At 42.0% G+C, this 14,955-nt stretch overlaps 1 protein-coding gene and 2 non-coding genes across 3 annotated transcripts; all 3 read left to right on the forward strand.

Annotated features, from left to right (window-relative positions):
- Positions 1-3,408: 3,408 nt before the first annotated feature.
- Positions 3,409-14,876, forward strand: CCT6A (chaperonin containing TCP1 subunit 6A). The gene is made up of 14 exons (XM_049904009.1): positions 3,409-3,656; positions 4,036-4,099; positions 6,838-6,972; positions 7,831-8,004; positions 8,498-8,601; positions 9,220-9,330; positions 9,984-10,143; positions 10,247-10,329; positions 10,930-11,026; positions 11,321-11,468; positions 11,960-12,093; positions 12,578-12,680; positions 13,428-13,500; positions 13,737-14,876. The coding sequence occupies exons 1-14, from the start codon at positions 3,520-3,522 to the stop codon at positions 13,807-13,809; spliced, it is 1,596 nt and encodes a 531-aa protein (XP_049759966.1). The 5' UTR covers positions 3,409-3,519; the 3' UTR covers positions 13,810-14,876.
- On the forward strand, positions 7,562-7,695 carry LOC126087622 (small nucleolar RNA SNORA22). Its single transcript, XR_007519802.1, has one exon. It is a non-coding gene; the product is annotated as a small nucleolar RNA SNORA22 (small nucleolar RNA).
- LOC126087620 (small nucleolar RNA SNORA15) lies at positions 11,569-11,708 on the forward strand. Its single transcript, XR_007519800.1, has one exon. It is a non-coding gene; the product is annotated as a small nucleolar RNA SNORA15 (small nucleolar RNA).
- Positions 14,877-14,955: the final 79 nt, after the last annotated feature.

Consider the following 14,955-nt stretch of genomic DNA (forward strand, 5'->3'; position numbering starts at 1 on the left):
CTTTGGACTAATCTTTCCCTTGTGCCTTTGGTTTTCTTCATTCTTCCTTGCTCTAGATGGGGTAACATCAGTAGAGTATCTTAGATGCCTGCTCACAGGCTTTTAAGACCCTAGAAAAAATATTTTTGTTGAAAGTTTACACACCATATTAGGTTCCCATTTAACAATTTTCTACACAAATTGTTCAGTGACATTAGCTGCATTTTTCACAGTCTATCAACATTCTCATTATTCCTGTTCTGGTTGTTCCATTTCCAGTAATCTAGTTTCCCTGGACCCTTCTCAGTAAGTCTTGAGTCTCTGGCCTACCCATACTTTTTATATATTTTCACGTATATACTTATGCCTCCCTTTATAGATATATAGATTTGGGGAGTATGATGGTTTAGGTGAAGCATCAGCTTGGTTAGGCCATGATTCTCAGTGGTTTGCTTCACTGGCTTTAATCCTTTAGAGATCCCAGCCCAAGACATTTGGTACTGGAAGAGTGGGGTGTTGCTCCAACAGATACCTAAAATAGGGAAGCAGTTTTAGAGTTGGGCAATGGATAGAGGCTGGGTTTTAAGGTGCCTAATGGAAAAAGCCAAGCAGCCCTAGTGGTTAAAGCACTCGGCTGCTAATGGAAAGGTCAGTGGTTCAAAACCACCCGTGGCTCCCTGGGAGAAAGATGTGGCACTCTGCTTCTGTAAAGATTTACAGCCTTGGAAACCCTATGAGGCAGTTCTACTCTGTCCTATAGGGTCACTATGAGTCGGAATTTACTTGATAGCTGTGGGTTTGGCTTAGTGAGTTTAATAGAAAAAACCTAGACTGTCTTGAAGAGACTGTTGGTGAAGTTATGGACGTCAAAAGCAATTCTGATGAAGGCTCAGAAGGAAGTGAGGAGAACTGTAGACGAAATCTCTATCGTCTTAGAAAATACATACGGTGCAGGAACAGGATGTTGCTAGAAATGTGGACGTTAAATGTGCTCCTGGTGAGGCTTTAAAAGAAAATGATGAACGTGTGATTGGACACTGGAGGAAGGGCGATGCTTTTTATGCAGTGGCAAAGAACTTGTCTCAATTATGTTCAAACATTTGGTGGAAAGTGATGAACTTGGACAGCTGGCTGATGAGATTTCTAAGCAAGATCTTAAAAGGGCTGTATGGTTTCTCCGCGCTGCTTACAGTAAGATCTGGGCTGGATTACCCAATAAGCAAGGTACGAATGGGCTTACTTGTGCATACGTACTAATCTGTAGTGAACAATTTTCTCCTGTTTTTCAGGACATCAAAGATGTGGTGAAACCATGTGAAACTGTTCACTAGCTTAGTAAGGACAAACTAAGGACATGTGTCCAAGAATGTTCACCAAGGACAGGGCTACACAATCTTTTGTTAAAGAGATTAAGCCTGTGACTGCTAGATCTAACCAACCACTACAGTAGAATACCCATCTTCCAGGAAGAAAACTCTTTGCTACCTGGAATTCTACAGGCAGGAAACAGGCCAAAGAAGGTACATTTGTTGTCCTCCACGAAAAGAAAAGGACCATCCCTGGAGCAGAACTGCTGGAAGGAGCACTGGAAGTAGGGTCTTCTCAGTTTCAGAGGGTGAGGCCATGTCTCCTATATCTCAAAGGTGGGGCCACAGCCTCCTAGGTTTCAAAGAGTCAAATCTTTGCCAACTCCGTTCTGGAGCATGGGGCTGCTGTTAAGTCGTGCAGGGGGGTGGCGCCACCACCCAAAGCTGAGGGGGTGGGTCTGCCATGTCCAAGTGACAGAAAAATGGGGCTTACCAGCACTGAGGGAGTGGGGTCACCACTAAGATGGACTAGGAGAATGGGGCCACCGAAAGTCAAGGGAGCAGAGATGCTGTCCCAATGGGCCTGGAAGGGGAAGCCAAAGCCCAGGTCTGGACGGCCTCCTCTGAGAATCCAGGGAGCATGTCCAACACCCAGAGTCTGGAGGGCAGGGTCATTGCCCAGATGGTACCAAGGAACGGAGGATTATTCTCAAGCCTTGAGAGCTAATGTAAATTGTTCTGCTGAGGTTTGTGTTTGCTTGGTGCCTGTTATCCCTTCTTTCCCTCTAATTTCTCCCATCTGTAATGGAAATGTCTACCTCATGCCTGTTCCATCAGTGTAGTTTGTAAACAGATAACTCGTAGTCTACATTTCACAGGTTCACAATGAAGAGGAATTTTGTCCCAGGATGGAATAAACCTAAAATCTCACCCAGAATTTATTTAGATGCTTCAGAAGATGAGATTTTGGACTTGGAGTTGATTTAAGACTTTTGGTATGGTATGACGGGATGAATGTGTTTTACACGTGGCAAGAACATGAATTTGGGGGGGGCAAAGGATGGAATGTTATTAATTGAATTATGTCCCCCCAAACATGTGATGTGAATCCTCATTTCAATGCCAGTGGTTATAATCCCATTTGGGAATGGGTGGTCTTTATTATGTTAATGACACAGGATAAGAGTAGGGTGTATTTTGAGTCAATCTCTTCTGAGATATAAAAGAGATTAAACCAGTAAGAAAAGCAAGAAAAGCAGAGATGGAGGAAGAGAGGTGCCAAGCCACATGAAGATCGCCCAGGAGCAGAACCTCAGAAGTGACAAAGATCTCCCTCCAGAGATGACAGAAAGAGAAAGCCTTCTCCTAGAGCTGGCACTCTGAATTCAGATGTCTGGCCTCCTACACTCTGAGGGAATAAATTTCTGTTTGTAAAGCCACCCACTTGCGGCACTTGTTTTAGCAGCACTGGAGAATTAACACAGTGCCCCTTTGGAGTCAATTCCCCCATTCCGCCCACCCTCCCCCACGCAACCAGTGATCTGCTGTCGCTATACATTTTTTCTGCTCTAGAATTTAATTCACATGGGATATGTGAGTTATATGTATCAAGGTATAAATATATACACACATATGTACATGTATATGTTGTTGTTGTTAGGTGTCCTGTAGTCAGGTCCGACTCATAGCGACCCCTATGCACCACAGAACGAAACACTGCCCGGTCCTGTGCCATCCTCACAATTGTTGCTACCTTCAGCCCACTATGGCAGCGACTGTGTCAATCCATGTCGCTGACGGTCTTCCTCTTTTTCACTGAATCTCTACTTTGTCAAGCATGTGTGTTGCATCACAGCAACACACAAGACCCACAGTACCACAAACTGACAACCTGCACACCCAGCCACCTTGTTCTCAGGTCCCAGGCTCCGGGCCCAGCGCCATAGCGGAACCCTTTGGGTCCAGGGCTGCCGGGGCCACACTGTGCCCGGACTCAATGGCGCTGAGGACCCGGATGCGGATGTGGAGAGGAAGGCGGGACCACAGGCCCGCGACCCAATGAACGGGCCCAGCCTACCGGCGGCCCAATGATGGCGGCGCGCAGGCACGCTGGGGGAGGAGCGGGCTCGCCCGACTTTTCCAGAAGGGTGCGGATCTTGCCTCCCGTCCACGCTGAGCGGGCCTTGGGGTTTCCGGTGGTCCGGTCTTATCTTCTTCCTCTACTGCGCCCACCATGGCGGCCGTGAAGACCCTGAACCCCAAGGCCGAGGTGGCCCGAGCCCAGGCGGCGCTGGCGGTCAACATCAGCGCGGCCCGGGGGCTGCAGGACGTGCTGAGGACCAACCTGGGGCCCAAGGGCACCATGAAGATGTGAGTCGGGGCTGGCGGAGGGCGGGCCTGGGGCCGCGAGCCACGCGCCGCGGCGGGAAGGCGGGCCCCGGGTTCGAACCTGCGCCTGCGAGCCTCCACGTGGGCCTCCCGCCAGCGTGGCCGTTTCCTCCTGTCGGTGCCGTTTCCGCGGAGAACAAAGCTGCCCTCGTGCGCTCGCCCCGCACGTTCCAGCCACAGCGAGCTCCCGGCTCGCGTTCTCAGGGGCCGGGGTACGCCTTTCTGTAGACCGGGAGGAGGGACCCAGCCCCGCAGCCGCGGCCCCCGGGAATCTGGGAAAAGCCCGGCTTTTATGGGACGTTTGCTTTGCTCTCCGTTTGGGGGGTGGGGGGAATCACACTGATTCGTTTCCATTGAACAGGCTTGTTTCTGGTGCCGGAGACATCAAGCTGACTAAGGATGGCAACGTGCTGCTCCATGAAATGGTGAGAAATCTCGTCCACATCCAGAGTGGCTTGATTTTCCATAGGGCTTTTGATTTGTAGCAAAATTTCCAATGTCTGTTTTTCAGGTAGGAGAAAGTTAATATGGGTCGGCAGGTTGTGAGTAGGGAAGGAGCAGAAAAGAGTGTCATCAGTAATAACACCGAAGGAACAATACGGTGGGGAGCCCTGCAGCCGCACAGACCGAAATGTGACTCATTTAAAATTTTGGTTAAGGGATCGTAATTATTAAACTTTATTATGGTAAAATCTGTAAAAACCAAGAGTGGTTAACAGAAACTGGTGGGCGAATGACCTGGAATATGAGATTTTTGAGATGAACACTTAATTATCACTGAGTTCTCGAAATCTAACAGTTCAAATTCAGAAAGAGGAAGTGTGTTGCCTGTGATTTGTGTTCAGAATAAAATTTAGGATTTTGGTAGTAATACAGCATGTCACCAACATCCATGTGTTTATAAATATCGTTAGTAAGGGCTAGCTAACCTAGAAGGTGCAATTTGTTTTTTTAATTTTTTATTGTACATTAGATGAACTTTACAGAGCAAATTAGTTGTCATTAAATAATTAATACACGTATTGTTTTGTGATATTGGTTGCCAACCCCATGACTTGTCCGCGCTCTTCCCCTTCTTTACTTTGGGTACCCTGTTACCAGCTCTCCTGTCCCCTCCTGCCTTCTCGTCTTTGTCCCTGATCTGGTGTGCCCGTTTAGTCTCATTTTGTTTTATGGGCTTGTCGAATCTTTGGTTGAAGGGTGAACCTTAGGAGTGACTTCAGTACTGAGGTAAAAGGGTGTCCACAGGTTTCTTCAGTCTCTGTCAGACCAGTAAGTCTGGTCTTTTTTGTGTGAGTTAGAAGCAGTTCGTTTATTTTTAACAGGCTAAATGGCGGTCCCTGCCAGCAGGGACCAGTTGGAGCCATAGTTTAAATGTGAGGTCAGTCAGAAGAGTTGTATCTCCATAGCAAGTGTTATTACAGAGAACTTTCATAAAATTTGCAATTCTTTGGTCAGAGGCTTATTTCCTTTTTATTGTGAAATACAACAAAAAAAGAAAATATTTACAGTTTAACTTATAACTTTAAACTGAACGCATGTAGCCCCCACCTTAGTTAAGAAAGCCCGAGAAATTTAACATTGATACAGTATAGTCTAGTACAAGGTCCCTATTTGTTTTCACAGTTGTCCCTTTAAATGGCCTTTATATAGCTCCTTATGATGGTTGTATTCCCAGATTATGGACAGAAAGGTCTGTAATTTGACATGTGCCCCCTGTGCCTTACACAGTGAGAAGTATACAGTGACACCTGTGTGGTGTTTTTAGCAAAAATATTTAACGTCAGCAAATTTAGATAATGAGATAGTCTGTGAGATGACTGGCCTGAATTCTTAAAAGTATCTTCAAAGACATAACAGGCTAGGGAAGTGTTCTAGATTAAAGGAGGGTAAGGCAGCATGAAAACCAGATGCCCTGCAGGATCCTTGATTCAGTCCTTTGTAATTGAGTCTTCGTGGGGTGATGTTGGAGACATGGTGAATATCCTGTTCTTCCAGAACCTGTCCACACAGTGATTCTGCATCTATTGATGGTGTTTGCTGCAAGGGCTTTTTAAGTTATTTGGTCAATGTCACGTAATGTTGGAGGCTGCTGAGCTTTCATTTCAGAAGGCACCTAGCTTATTCTTTTTTTTTTTTAATGTGCTTTAAGTGAAAGTTTACTTATCAAGTTAGTCTCTCATATAAAAACTTACACACCTTGTTGTTTACTCCTAGCTGCTCTCCCCCTAATGAGACACCCTATATTCCCTGTGTCCATTCAGCCTTTTTTTTTATTCAGCCAGCTTCTGTCCCCCTCTGCCTTCTCATCTCCCCTCCAGACAGGAGCTGTCCATATAGTCTCATGTGTCTCCTTGAGCTAAGAAGCTCACTCCTCACCAGTATCGTTTTCTATCTTATAGTCCAGTCCAATCCCTGTTTGAAGAGTTAGCATCAGGAATGGTTCCAGTCTTGGGCTAACAGAGGGTCTGGGGACCATGACCTTTAGGGTCCCTTCAGTCTCGGTCAGACCCATTAAGTCTAGTCTTTTCATGAGAACCTGAGGTCTGCATCCGATTGTTCTCCTGCTCCATCAGGGATTCTCAGTTGTGTTCCCTGTCAGGGCCCTGTCAGGGCATTCATCGGTGGTAGCCGGATACCATCTAGTTCTTCTGGTTCCAGGCTGAAGTAGTCTCTGGTTCATGTGGCCCTTTCTGTCTCTTGGGCTCATCTTTACCTTGTGTCTTTGGTGGTCTTCATTCTGCTATTTACCTTGCATGTTTGGTGGTCGTCATTCTCCTTTGCTCCAGGTGGGTTGAGACCAATTGATGCATCTTAGATGGCTGCTTGACCTAGCTTATTCTTGAAAGAGCCTGAGACTTGGGCCTGGATTTGAAATGGTTGTTACTGTTTGTTAGCTGTATCATTTACTCTGAAAGGTAATTCTTCACTGAGCCTCGTGTTTCCTCATCAGTTAACGGAGATAATCTGAGATGTAACAAATTTGTACATAAAAATGTTTTGATCATAATTGTTATGCAATAATATTTAATGATAGCTTTTTAATCACAGTAGTATGTAGTCAAGCACTTTGACAGTTTGTTCAGGTAGGTAGCACTTTTTGTTCGAGGTGTATTTTGATTGCTTTATTTTAAGTCATTTAAGTGTTTTCTTCTACTTTCAGCAAATTCAACACCCAACAGCCTCCTTAATAGCAAAAGTAGCAACAGCCCAGGATGACATAACGGGTGATGGCACGACCTCCAACGTCCTGATCATCGGCGAGTTGCTGAAACAGGCAGATCTCTACATTTCTGAAGTATACATGACTCTTAGGGTTCTGACTTGTAACGTGTATAGGAAATATCTGAGTTTTATTTATAGTAATTGATATGTTCATTGTTGCTGTGGGCATACGTAGAATGTAAAGAGCAGGCTCTTAACCTGGGAACCTCAGTCTTCATCCTGGTCTGACATAGATTTGTTGTGAGCTGGAAAAGTTAGGAAATCTTCCCGGGCATGAGAAGATATTTTTTTTTATCAAGCTGAATTACATATGTAATTTATATCCATCTTTATAATATAGACATTAATAATTGGTATTTAGAAATGGAATATTCAGGGCTAAGTATAAGGAAAACGGCCAACCAAAAGTTGAAACTTAAGTCAGAATCCCACAGTCTTTTTAACAGTTAATAATCTCAGGACTAAAATAAACCTCAGTGAGTACTAATCTAGTGTCAGAGTTTCCTGGGAAGACAAACCAGACTCTTAGCCTCCTTAATTATTTTTGTTAGTAAACTATGTGAGTTAATTTCAGATTATCTGTAGAAAAGGTGTACAGTTCCTGTCTTTTGACTGCAAGTTGTTAGGACATGTTTTTGGGTTTGGACTTTATCCCTGGTGGTTTGCACAGTGAACACCCAAGTGTGCTTTATAGTTCCCTTGGCCTTGACTCTGTGCTAGAGCAACATCTGTTCTTTTCCTCTGCGTTGGAAGGAGTATTTATCCTTTTAAATGTATTCAAAAGGTCAGCACATTTTAATTGTACTAAAGGATGTGACTCTTCGAGAATGTCTCTTCAAAAATTATTTGAACTTTATCGTGAACTGTAGTTGGCATCTTAATTGAATAACACCACTGTTGGGGGTGTTTTATACGTGCGTGTTTGTTATAGGGTCTGCACCCCCGAATAATAACTGAAGGATTTGAAGCTGCAAAGGAAAAGGCACTTCAGTTTTTGGAACAAATCAAAGTAAGCAAAGAGATGGACAGACAGACACTTATAGATGTGGCCAGAACATCTCTGCACACTAAAGTTCATGCTGAGCTTGCCGACGTCTTAACAGAGGTATGTGTGAAGTTCAGAGTATGCCTGATAACTGAGACATCAGTGGACTTAACAGTTCCACCCACAAGGTGCTATCTGCAGTCTTCACCGTATCATAGTGTGTGAAATAAATAGGTTCAGTGTTTTGGTTTGGAGATACTTGTGTAAAAATAAAGATGTTTGTGGTAATGATACCTGACCTGTGTCTCTAAAAAATAACATGAGAAAGTCAAATAATAGTATACCTGACGAGGTTGTAAAAGTATAAAACGGAGATTTTATTATTAAAATACTTACTGTTACCAGTATTTTTAATAAACTAGCAGGAGGGATGTTATCAGTTCTTGAGGTAATTACAAATGATAGAATTTCAGACGCGTCAATTACTTCAGCCCTTTGCAGGTAACATACTGCTAGCACATAGAAAAAAGCTTGTATCAATTTAGAGATGTTGAAGTCAAACTGCTTTCAGCTTCTGAATTGAGTTTATTTCATGGTTATACTTGTGTTGTAGGCTGTAGTTGACTCCATTTTGGCCATCAAAAAACAAGATGAACCTATTGACCTTTTCATGGTTGAAATCATGGAGATGAAACATAAATCTGAAACTGACACAAGGTATGTGGTAGAATGCTAGGAAATACAAGGGATTTAGGAATCTGCAGGTGTTTCATACAATATGTATTTTTTTGGCTTATTTATTTTTAGATTGTGTATATTGCCTAGATGAATACCGTACTAACTCTTAGTAAGAATTCCACTTGAAATGAGGTTAATGATAGGTTGTGTTTATGGCTGGAATGATCATTCTGGAATGATCGTTCAGTCACTGGGCATTTATTCAACTGCTTAGGCACAAAAGCATAATGGGAGACAGCTGGGAATTAAAAATTTTGTTTTGAAAGTCTTAGTTAAACACAGTTTTTTAAAAGGTGATCACAATGTGATAGCATACCAGTTGAGACAGTTTTTTTATACAAGAGAAGTGGTCACTTTTTTTGGCTTGGATTGCTTGTTTTTTTCGTTACGTTATGGAATACTGGTTTTTCACATGTTGTGAACATTTGCAATTTTCTCTGTCGAACCTGCCCAAGTTTTGTTCAGATAATTCAAGAAATGAAGCTGGTTACGTAAAAATTTGTCATATAGTCTCAGTTCAGTGTACCCTTGCTAGTTTATGTTACACCCCATCTGGAGATCAGTCACGATGAAGCCTTTTAAACGTGTTTTTAACAGCTTAATTAGAGGGCTCGTTTTGGACCATGGGGCCCGGCATCCTGACATGAAGAAGAGAGTAGAAGATGCGTACATCCTCACATGCAATGTGTCCTTAGAATATGAAAAAACGTGAGTGTATGATCCCTTAAAAATGGACCCAGGAGGGTGAAGGAGCTTGGTATTACGTGCGAGACACTTCTCTGAGAGAGAGTTTTCCCACGTGTCAGCACAGTAATGCCTCGCTTGGGTTTGAGAGGATTATAGGAAATAACCCCTGGCAGTGCGCTGGGCCAGGACCAGAGCTCAGTGACTATTTGTGAACTCTCAAGATGAGCCTACTTTCTGAGGCTGTGCCTCAGTCTCCTTAAAAAAATTGTTAAAACGTTTTCCCCCGTTCCTTCACTTGAGTTTTTAAAACATTGTATTATGGTAACATATATATCTATAACAAAAATTGCCTTTTTAACCATTTTTTAAGGGTACAGTTCAGTGACATATTTACCATGTTATGCAGCCGTTACCAAAAGTTTTTCATCACCCTGAGCAGAAACTCGGTGTCCCTTAAGCAGTGACTCCTCACCCTCCCCCGCCCCCCCAGCCCCTGTAACCGCTCATCTACTTTGATCTCTATGCGTTTGCCTGCTCTAGAGATGTTGTATAAGTGGGACCATAGGGTTTTTGTCCTTTTGTGTGTGACCTCAGTCAGCCTGATGTTGTCAAGGGTCATCTGCGTATCAGAACTTCATTTCTCTACGGTATCATTTTTTTTTTTTTTTTAATAGAGAAGTGAACTCTGGCTTCTTTTATAAGAGTGCAGAAGAGAGAGAGAAACTTGTAAAAGCTGAAAGAAAATTCATCGAAGACAGAGTTAACAAAATAATAGAACTGAAAAAGAAAGTCTGTGGTGATTCAAATAAAGGATTTGTTGTTATTAATCAGAAGGTAAGTGAAAATGTAAATTGGTTTCATAAACTAGATTGTAGCATCCTTTTTTTTTAAGTCGTTAAGGTACAAGATACTGAAACTAATTTCGTTTCCGTTACAGGGAATTGATCCTTTTTCCTTGGATGCCCTTGCAAAAGAAGGCATAGTAGCTCTGCGCAGGGCGAAACGAAGAAACATGGAGAGGTATGGGCGCAGGTTATCTGAGTAATGTGAATGCTCCTTATTTTGCAAGTTAACTGATGTTACCCTTTTTTCTTTCTCTGTTTTATTTTTAAATCGTGACACAGTCTGTACATGTTTTTCTTAGGGGACTAGCATCAAGGGGTTTCAGAGAAATACTTCTCCCAAATGGCTCACCACCGTGAAGAGTTGTTGTCTACCTTCACGCTGACATTAGTTCTTTTAGACTTGCTGGAGGTCAGCAGAAACACCTCCATTCAGGGCTGGACCCAGGCTGACTTTTACATAGACCGTACTTGATTTCCTCAGAAATCAAAACGCATGAAACTAAGTGTCACTGTATGCGACGCCCTTTGGGTTTCACATCAGAGGAGCATTTGCTGACTTGGGGAGGGTGGTTTAAATGCAGAGGTTATGAGAAGGGACTAGGGTTCAGTTGGCTGAGAAGGGGATGGTCTCTCTTGGGTTGGAGTGCTGAGTGTGGAACTGTTTAGAATATAATTTTAGTATGTAATTCTAAAAGACCGCTTCTTAAAAAAATCTTCTCTTTGTATGTAACTAATAATAGTGCTCATGTGTCTCTCTTAAAACCTTAAACTTCAGGCTGACACTTGCCTGTGGTGGGGTGGCTCTAAATTCCTTGGATGACCTAAACGCTGACTGTTTGGGCCGTGCCGGACTGGTCTATGAGTACACGTTGGTGAGTGTGTTTTATTCCGAAGATTTACGAGTCCCTTTGTGGTAAGACTCAAGTCAGACGTGGGATTGGGTTTTTGCTTTATTGATACACATTTTGATGGTTTGTGTGTGATAATGAAAAGCCGTTGGCAGGAAAATCACATTTCTTTTATATGTGACTTTTTAAGAGATTTGCTTTAATGTGATTAGTGTTATTCCATTAATATCCTATTTATCATTCTCTCCATAAGCTTCCACCCAGTTCACTCTTCACAACTAAATCCTGATTTGGAAATAACATCCCTTCTACACACAGGGAGAAGAGAAGTTCACCTTCATTGAGAAATGCAATAACCCTCAGTCTGTCACACTGTTGATCAAAGGACCAAATAAGCACACGCTCACTCAAATCAAAGATGCTATAAGAGATGGCTTGAGGGCTGTCAAAAATGCTATCGATGATGGTGAGATCCTCACTTTGTTCAGATTTTAAGATGTCTTAAAACGTAATGCATGGAAAAATCCAGTGCCCTTTGAAAATTGAGTCTTTTCTGCTATCTAAAAGCATGGCTGAATACTGTGTTCTTTTTATCAGTAATTTGCACAGCCAGACACCATGCAAAAGTATCATCTTCCCTTTAAAATGTTTATGATGTATGCTAAGTTTTTCTTATGGCATATCATTATTAAAGGTGAATACAAATAAATGAAATAACAGTAATAGCTTTCAAGAGCTGCTCAGTGCTGCTTAAATGTAACTTTTCTGTTAAATAAGCTAGTTGCTTATATTACGGCTTCCAAATGCATTATTTGTCTTGCTGTGGGTATTGTGAACTGTCAGTAAATGACTTTCATGTGTGTGTGTTTTCATTAATAAACACCTATTTCTCCCCTTACAATTGATTCTATAGGTTTATTTTCTGTGTAGCTTAGCACTTCTCTTTTCCCCCAACAGGCTGTGTGGTTCCAGGTGCTGGTGCAGTGGAAGTGGCAATGGCAGCAGCTCTGATTAAATACAAGCCCAGCATCAAGGGCAGGGCCCAGCTTGGAGTCCAAGCGTTTGCTGATGCGTTACTCATTATTCCCAAGGTGTGAATATTTTAACAGTCAGTTTTCTAAACCGTACTGTGGTGTGGATTTTGGATAAGCATGGTTGGTTTTCTCCCTGACAATAGAACAGAAATCCCTAACAATCGAAATGTACTTGGTGCCTCTGGAAGGGAGACTTCGATGTCTGAAAAAAGTTGCAAATGGCAAGAGAGAACTATTCTAAGAGAACTGGTGGCATATGGAGTTGTACTAATATATGAGCTTGGTTTTTTGTTTTAGTTGAGTATCATTTTCTGTTGTATGCTTATTTGGGGGTGTAGTTTATGACGTGTGTATTGCTACACTTAGAGTGGGTTAGGGAGCTGGTCAGTATTGTATAAGTTTAGTTAGTCTGTGAAGTGAACATAAATAGTACTGTCTTCACTCAATAATTGATTGGAAGCATTGTGGGTTTATCATAGACTTGGTCATGTCTATAATTCTTAGGTTGTGTCTTTTGAAGAATTATATTTGTTTACTTTAGGTTCTTGCTCAGAACTCTGGTTTTGACCTTCAGGAGACACTAGTAAAAGTTCAAGCAGAACATGCAGAATCTGGTCAACTTGTGGGTGTAGACTTGAACACAGGTAAGATAATCCAGTATTTGAAAGGGAAGAACTAGATAATACAGGTGAGGCATAGCCAGGAACAATCAAGAATGGGACCTTAAGAATCTTGGGAGAGTGGCTTTGCAGTTTGACACCAGTACTATTGGGAACTCTGGGTTCCAAATTGGAATAAAATATGATATATAAAAATGGGATAGCTAGTTGTCATAATTAAGAGAGTAGACATTAGAGTTATTGCAAAGAATACAAATTTGTTGGGGTACTGCTGAGTGGTGTAGGTGTTTTAGGGTAGTACTTAGTGAAGGATTTTCATATTAGGCTTGCCCTATTCCATTTTTTAATCAGGGACTTTGATGATCAAATACATTAAGTGATCATATTCATGGGTGGAAAAGGCAAAGAATAGCAGATAATGTTGAAAGATGAGATCAAATCTCATGACATTTAACCAGATCAAATTTAAAGCCCTGGTCTTAGGCTCATGTAACGAAAATGATACAAGTACAGAGTAGCGGCAAAATAACTGAGGATGGTGAAACACTTGGCCATCAGAGAGAGCTGCTTTGTCACTTGAGGTCTTCCAGGTAGCGATGAGCCACTTGTATACTGTGGATGGGAGTTCTGGTTTGGAGTAGATAACAGGACTGCTAGGAGCTGTGGGATTCCCATAATTAATAATAGTGCAGATGCGTAATCAGTAGTGAGCCATATGTTCTGATCTTGACATCCTGTATGTGGTTTTAAGAAGAGTGGATTACTTCCTAGGTGAGCCGATGGTAGCAGCAGAAGCAGGCATATGGGATAACTATTGTGTAAAGAAGCAGCTTCTTCATTCCTGGTAAGTTTGGGAAAGCCAAAACTATAATAACTTTTAGGTTATGTCCTTTTTTAATTGTCTCCTCTCACCTTATAAAAATGTAAACTAAAAGCGTAAAAATTAAACTAGCCCTCTTACGTGTGGCAGAAGAAAGGGAAATTAAATTGGATGTAATGCATGCAGTTCAGTTGGAAATGGGAAGTTGAATTAGGGTTTGTGTCTCAAATCTGAGCCATCTGGTTTTGTCCCCTTTTCAGCACTGTGATTGCTACCAACATTCTCCTGGTTGATGAAATCATGCGAGCTGGAATGTCTTCTCTAAAAGGTTGAATTGAAGCTTCTCTTACATCATCTGAATCATGAAGACTCTGCAGAGTGATCCTAAGAATGTGGCTATGGAATTTTTGTCCAAGCTTCAAATAATTTTCAAAGGAATTTTCTTTCCCCATATGAAAACAGGCGATCATTGTCACCTATTCAAATTCTGAAATTCTGATCACAGTATTTTTTAAATGCACTGAAGTGTATACACAGAAAGCAAGTCCTTTTGACCCACTGAGCCAGGTGGTTTTGTGTTAGCTGCAGGGGCATAAAATAAATGTTAGATAAGCATATGTTAACTACCTTGTTAATAAATGCTCCTTCAAAAACAAATTTTAACAGCTTAAGTTTTTATTAACCAAAAAAAAAAAAAACCTGTTCTCTTTCAAGTTGATTCTGACTCATAGTGCCCCTATAGGACAGAGTAGAACTGCCTCATAAGGTTTTCAAAGGCTGTAATAAGTCTTTTATGGAAGCAGACTGTCACATCTTTCTTAGAGTGGCTGTTAGTAGATGTATGTTAGTTTATCCAACAGCTCTGTACTGAGTACTTAAACACGTAAGTAACAAGTTTTTGAAAGCATCTGTTTCCTTAGTATGAACTCCTATGAGTACAATATTGGTTCCATTGACTTCTCATGCTTTTGAAGTAGCTTTGCTAAAATGTAGACCTCCCCTGCCAAGTTAAGTTTATACTTTGTAGTAGGTGGAAAGACCGGTGAACTGGAACTGAGGGAGGCAAAGCTGCAAGTATAAAATGGGGAAAAATGGAGATCAAGGGAACAGAGATAGAGAGATGGCTGAATACATGGCCAGCAAGGCAGCTAGCGTTACCGGAGATGAAGGCTGACCTTATTTTTGTGCCTCTCTACCTTTGCTTAAGCCTAAATGTTCATTCCACACCTTTCAGCGTCAATTTTTTCTCACTTTAATCACTGTTGAATCTCCTGTTTCCGCCAAATTGTTCTTACATAGTTGCTGTAGTTATGCATTTCTTGAAGGTGTACGTGTGTGTTCCATAGCTTTGTATTTTCAAGGCTTAGTTGCTGACAGGGAGTGCAATAAACATTAAGTGGAAACCCTTCCTGTGGTCTTGCAATGGTATGATGCGGGCTAACGAGGGGAACACCAACCTGAATATAAAAGGGAGCGAAT

This window comes from Elephas maximus, chromosome 12 (assembly GCF_024166365.1).
Source record: "Elephas maximus indicus isolate mEleMax1 chromosome 12, mEleMax1 primary haplotype, whole genome shotgun sequence".
Lineage (NCBI taxonomy): Eukaryota > Metazoa > Chordata > Mammalia > Proboscidea > Elephantidae > Elephas > Elephas maximus.

Excerpts from the sequence above, each read along its gene's own strand:
- CCT6A (XM_049904009.1), top strand. The coding sequence starts at position 3,520 with ATGGCGGCCGTGAAGACCCTGAACCCCAAGGCCGAGGTGGCCCGAGCC. Across the intron at positions 10,330-10,929 it reads AAACGAAGAAACATGGAGAG|GCTGACACTTGCCTGTGGTG; the intron begins GTATGGGCGCAG and ends CTTAAACTTCAG. Across the intron at positions 12,681-13,427 it reads GGGTGTAGACTTGAACACAG|GTGAGCCGATGGTAGCAGCA; the intron begins GTAAGATAATCC and ends ATTACTTCCTAG.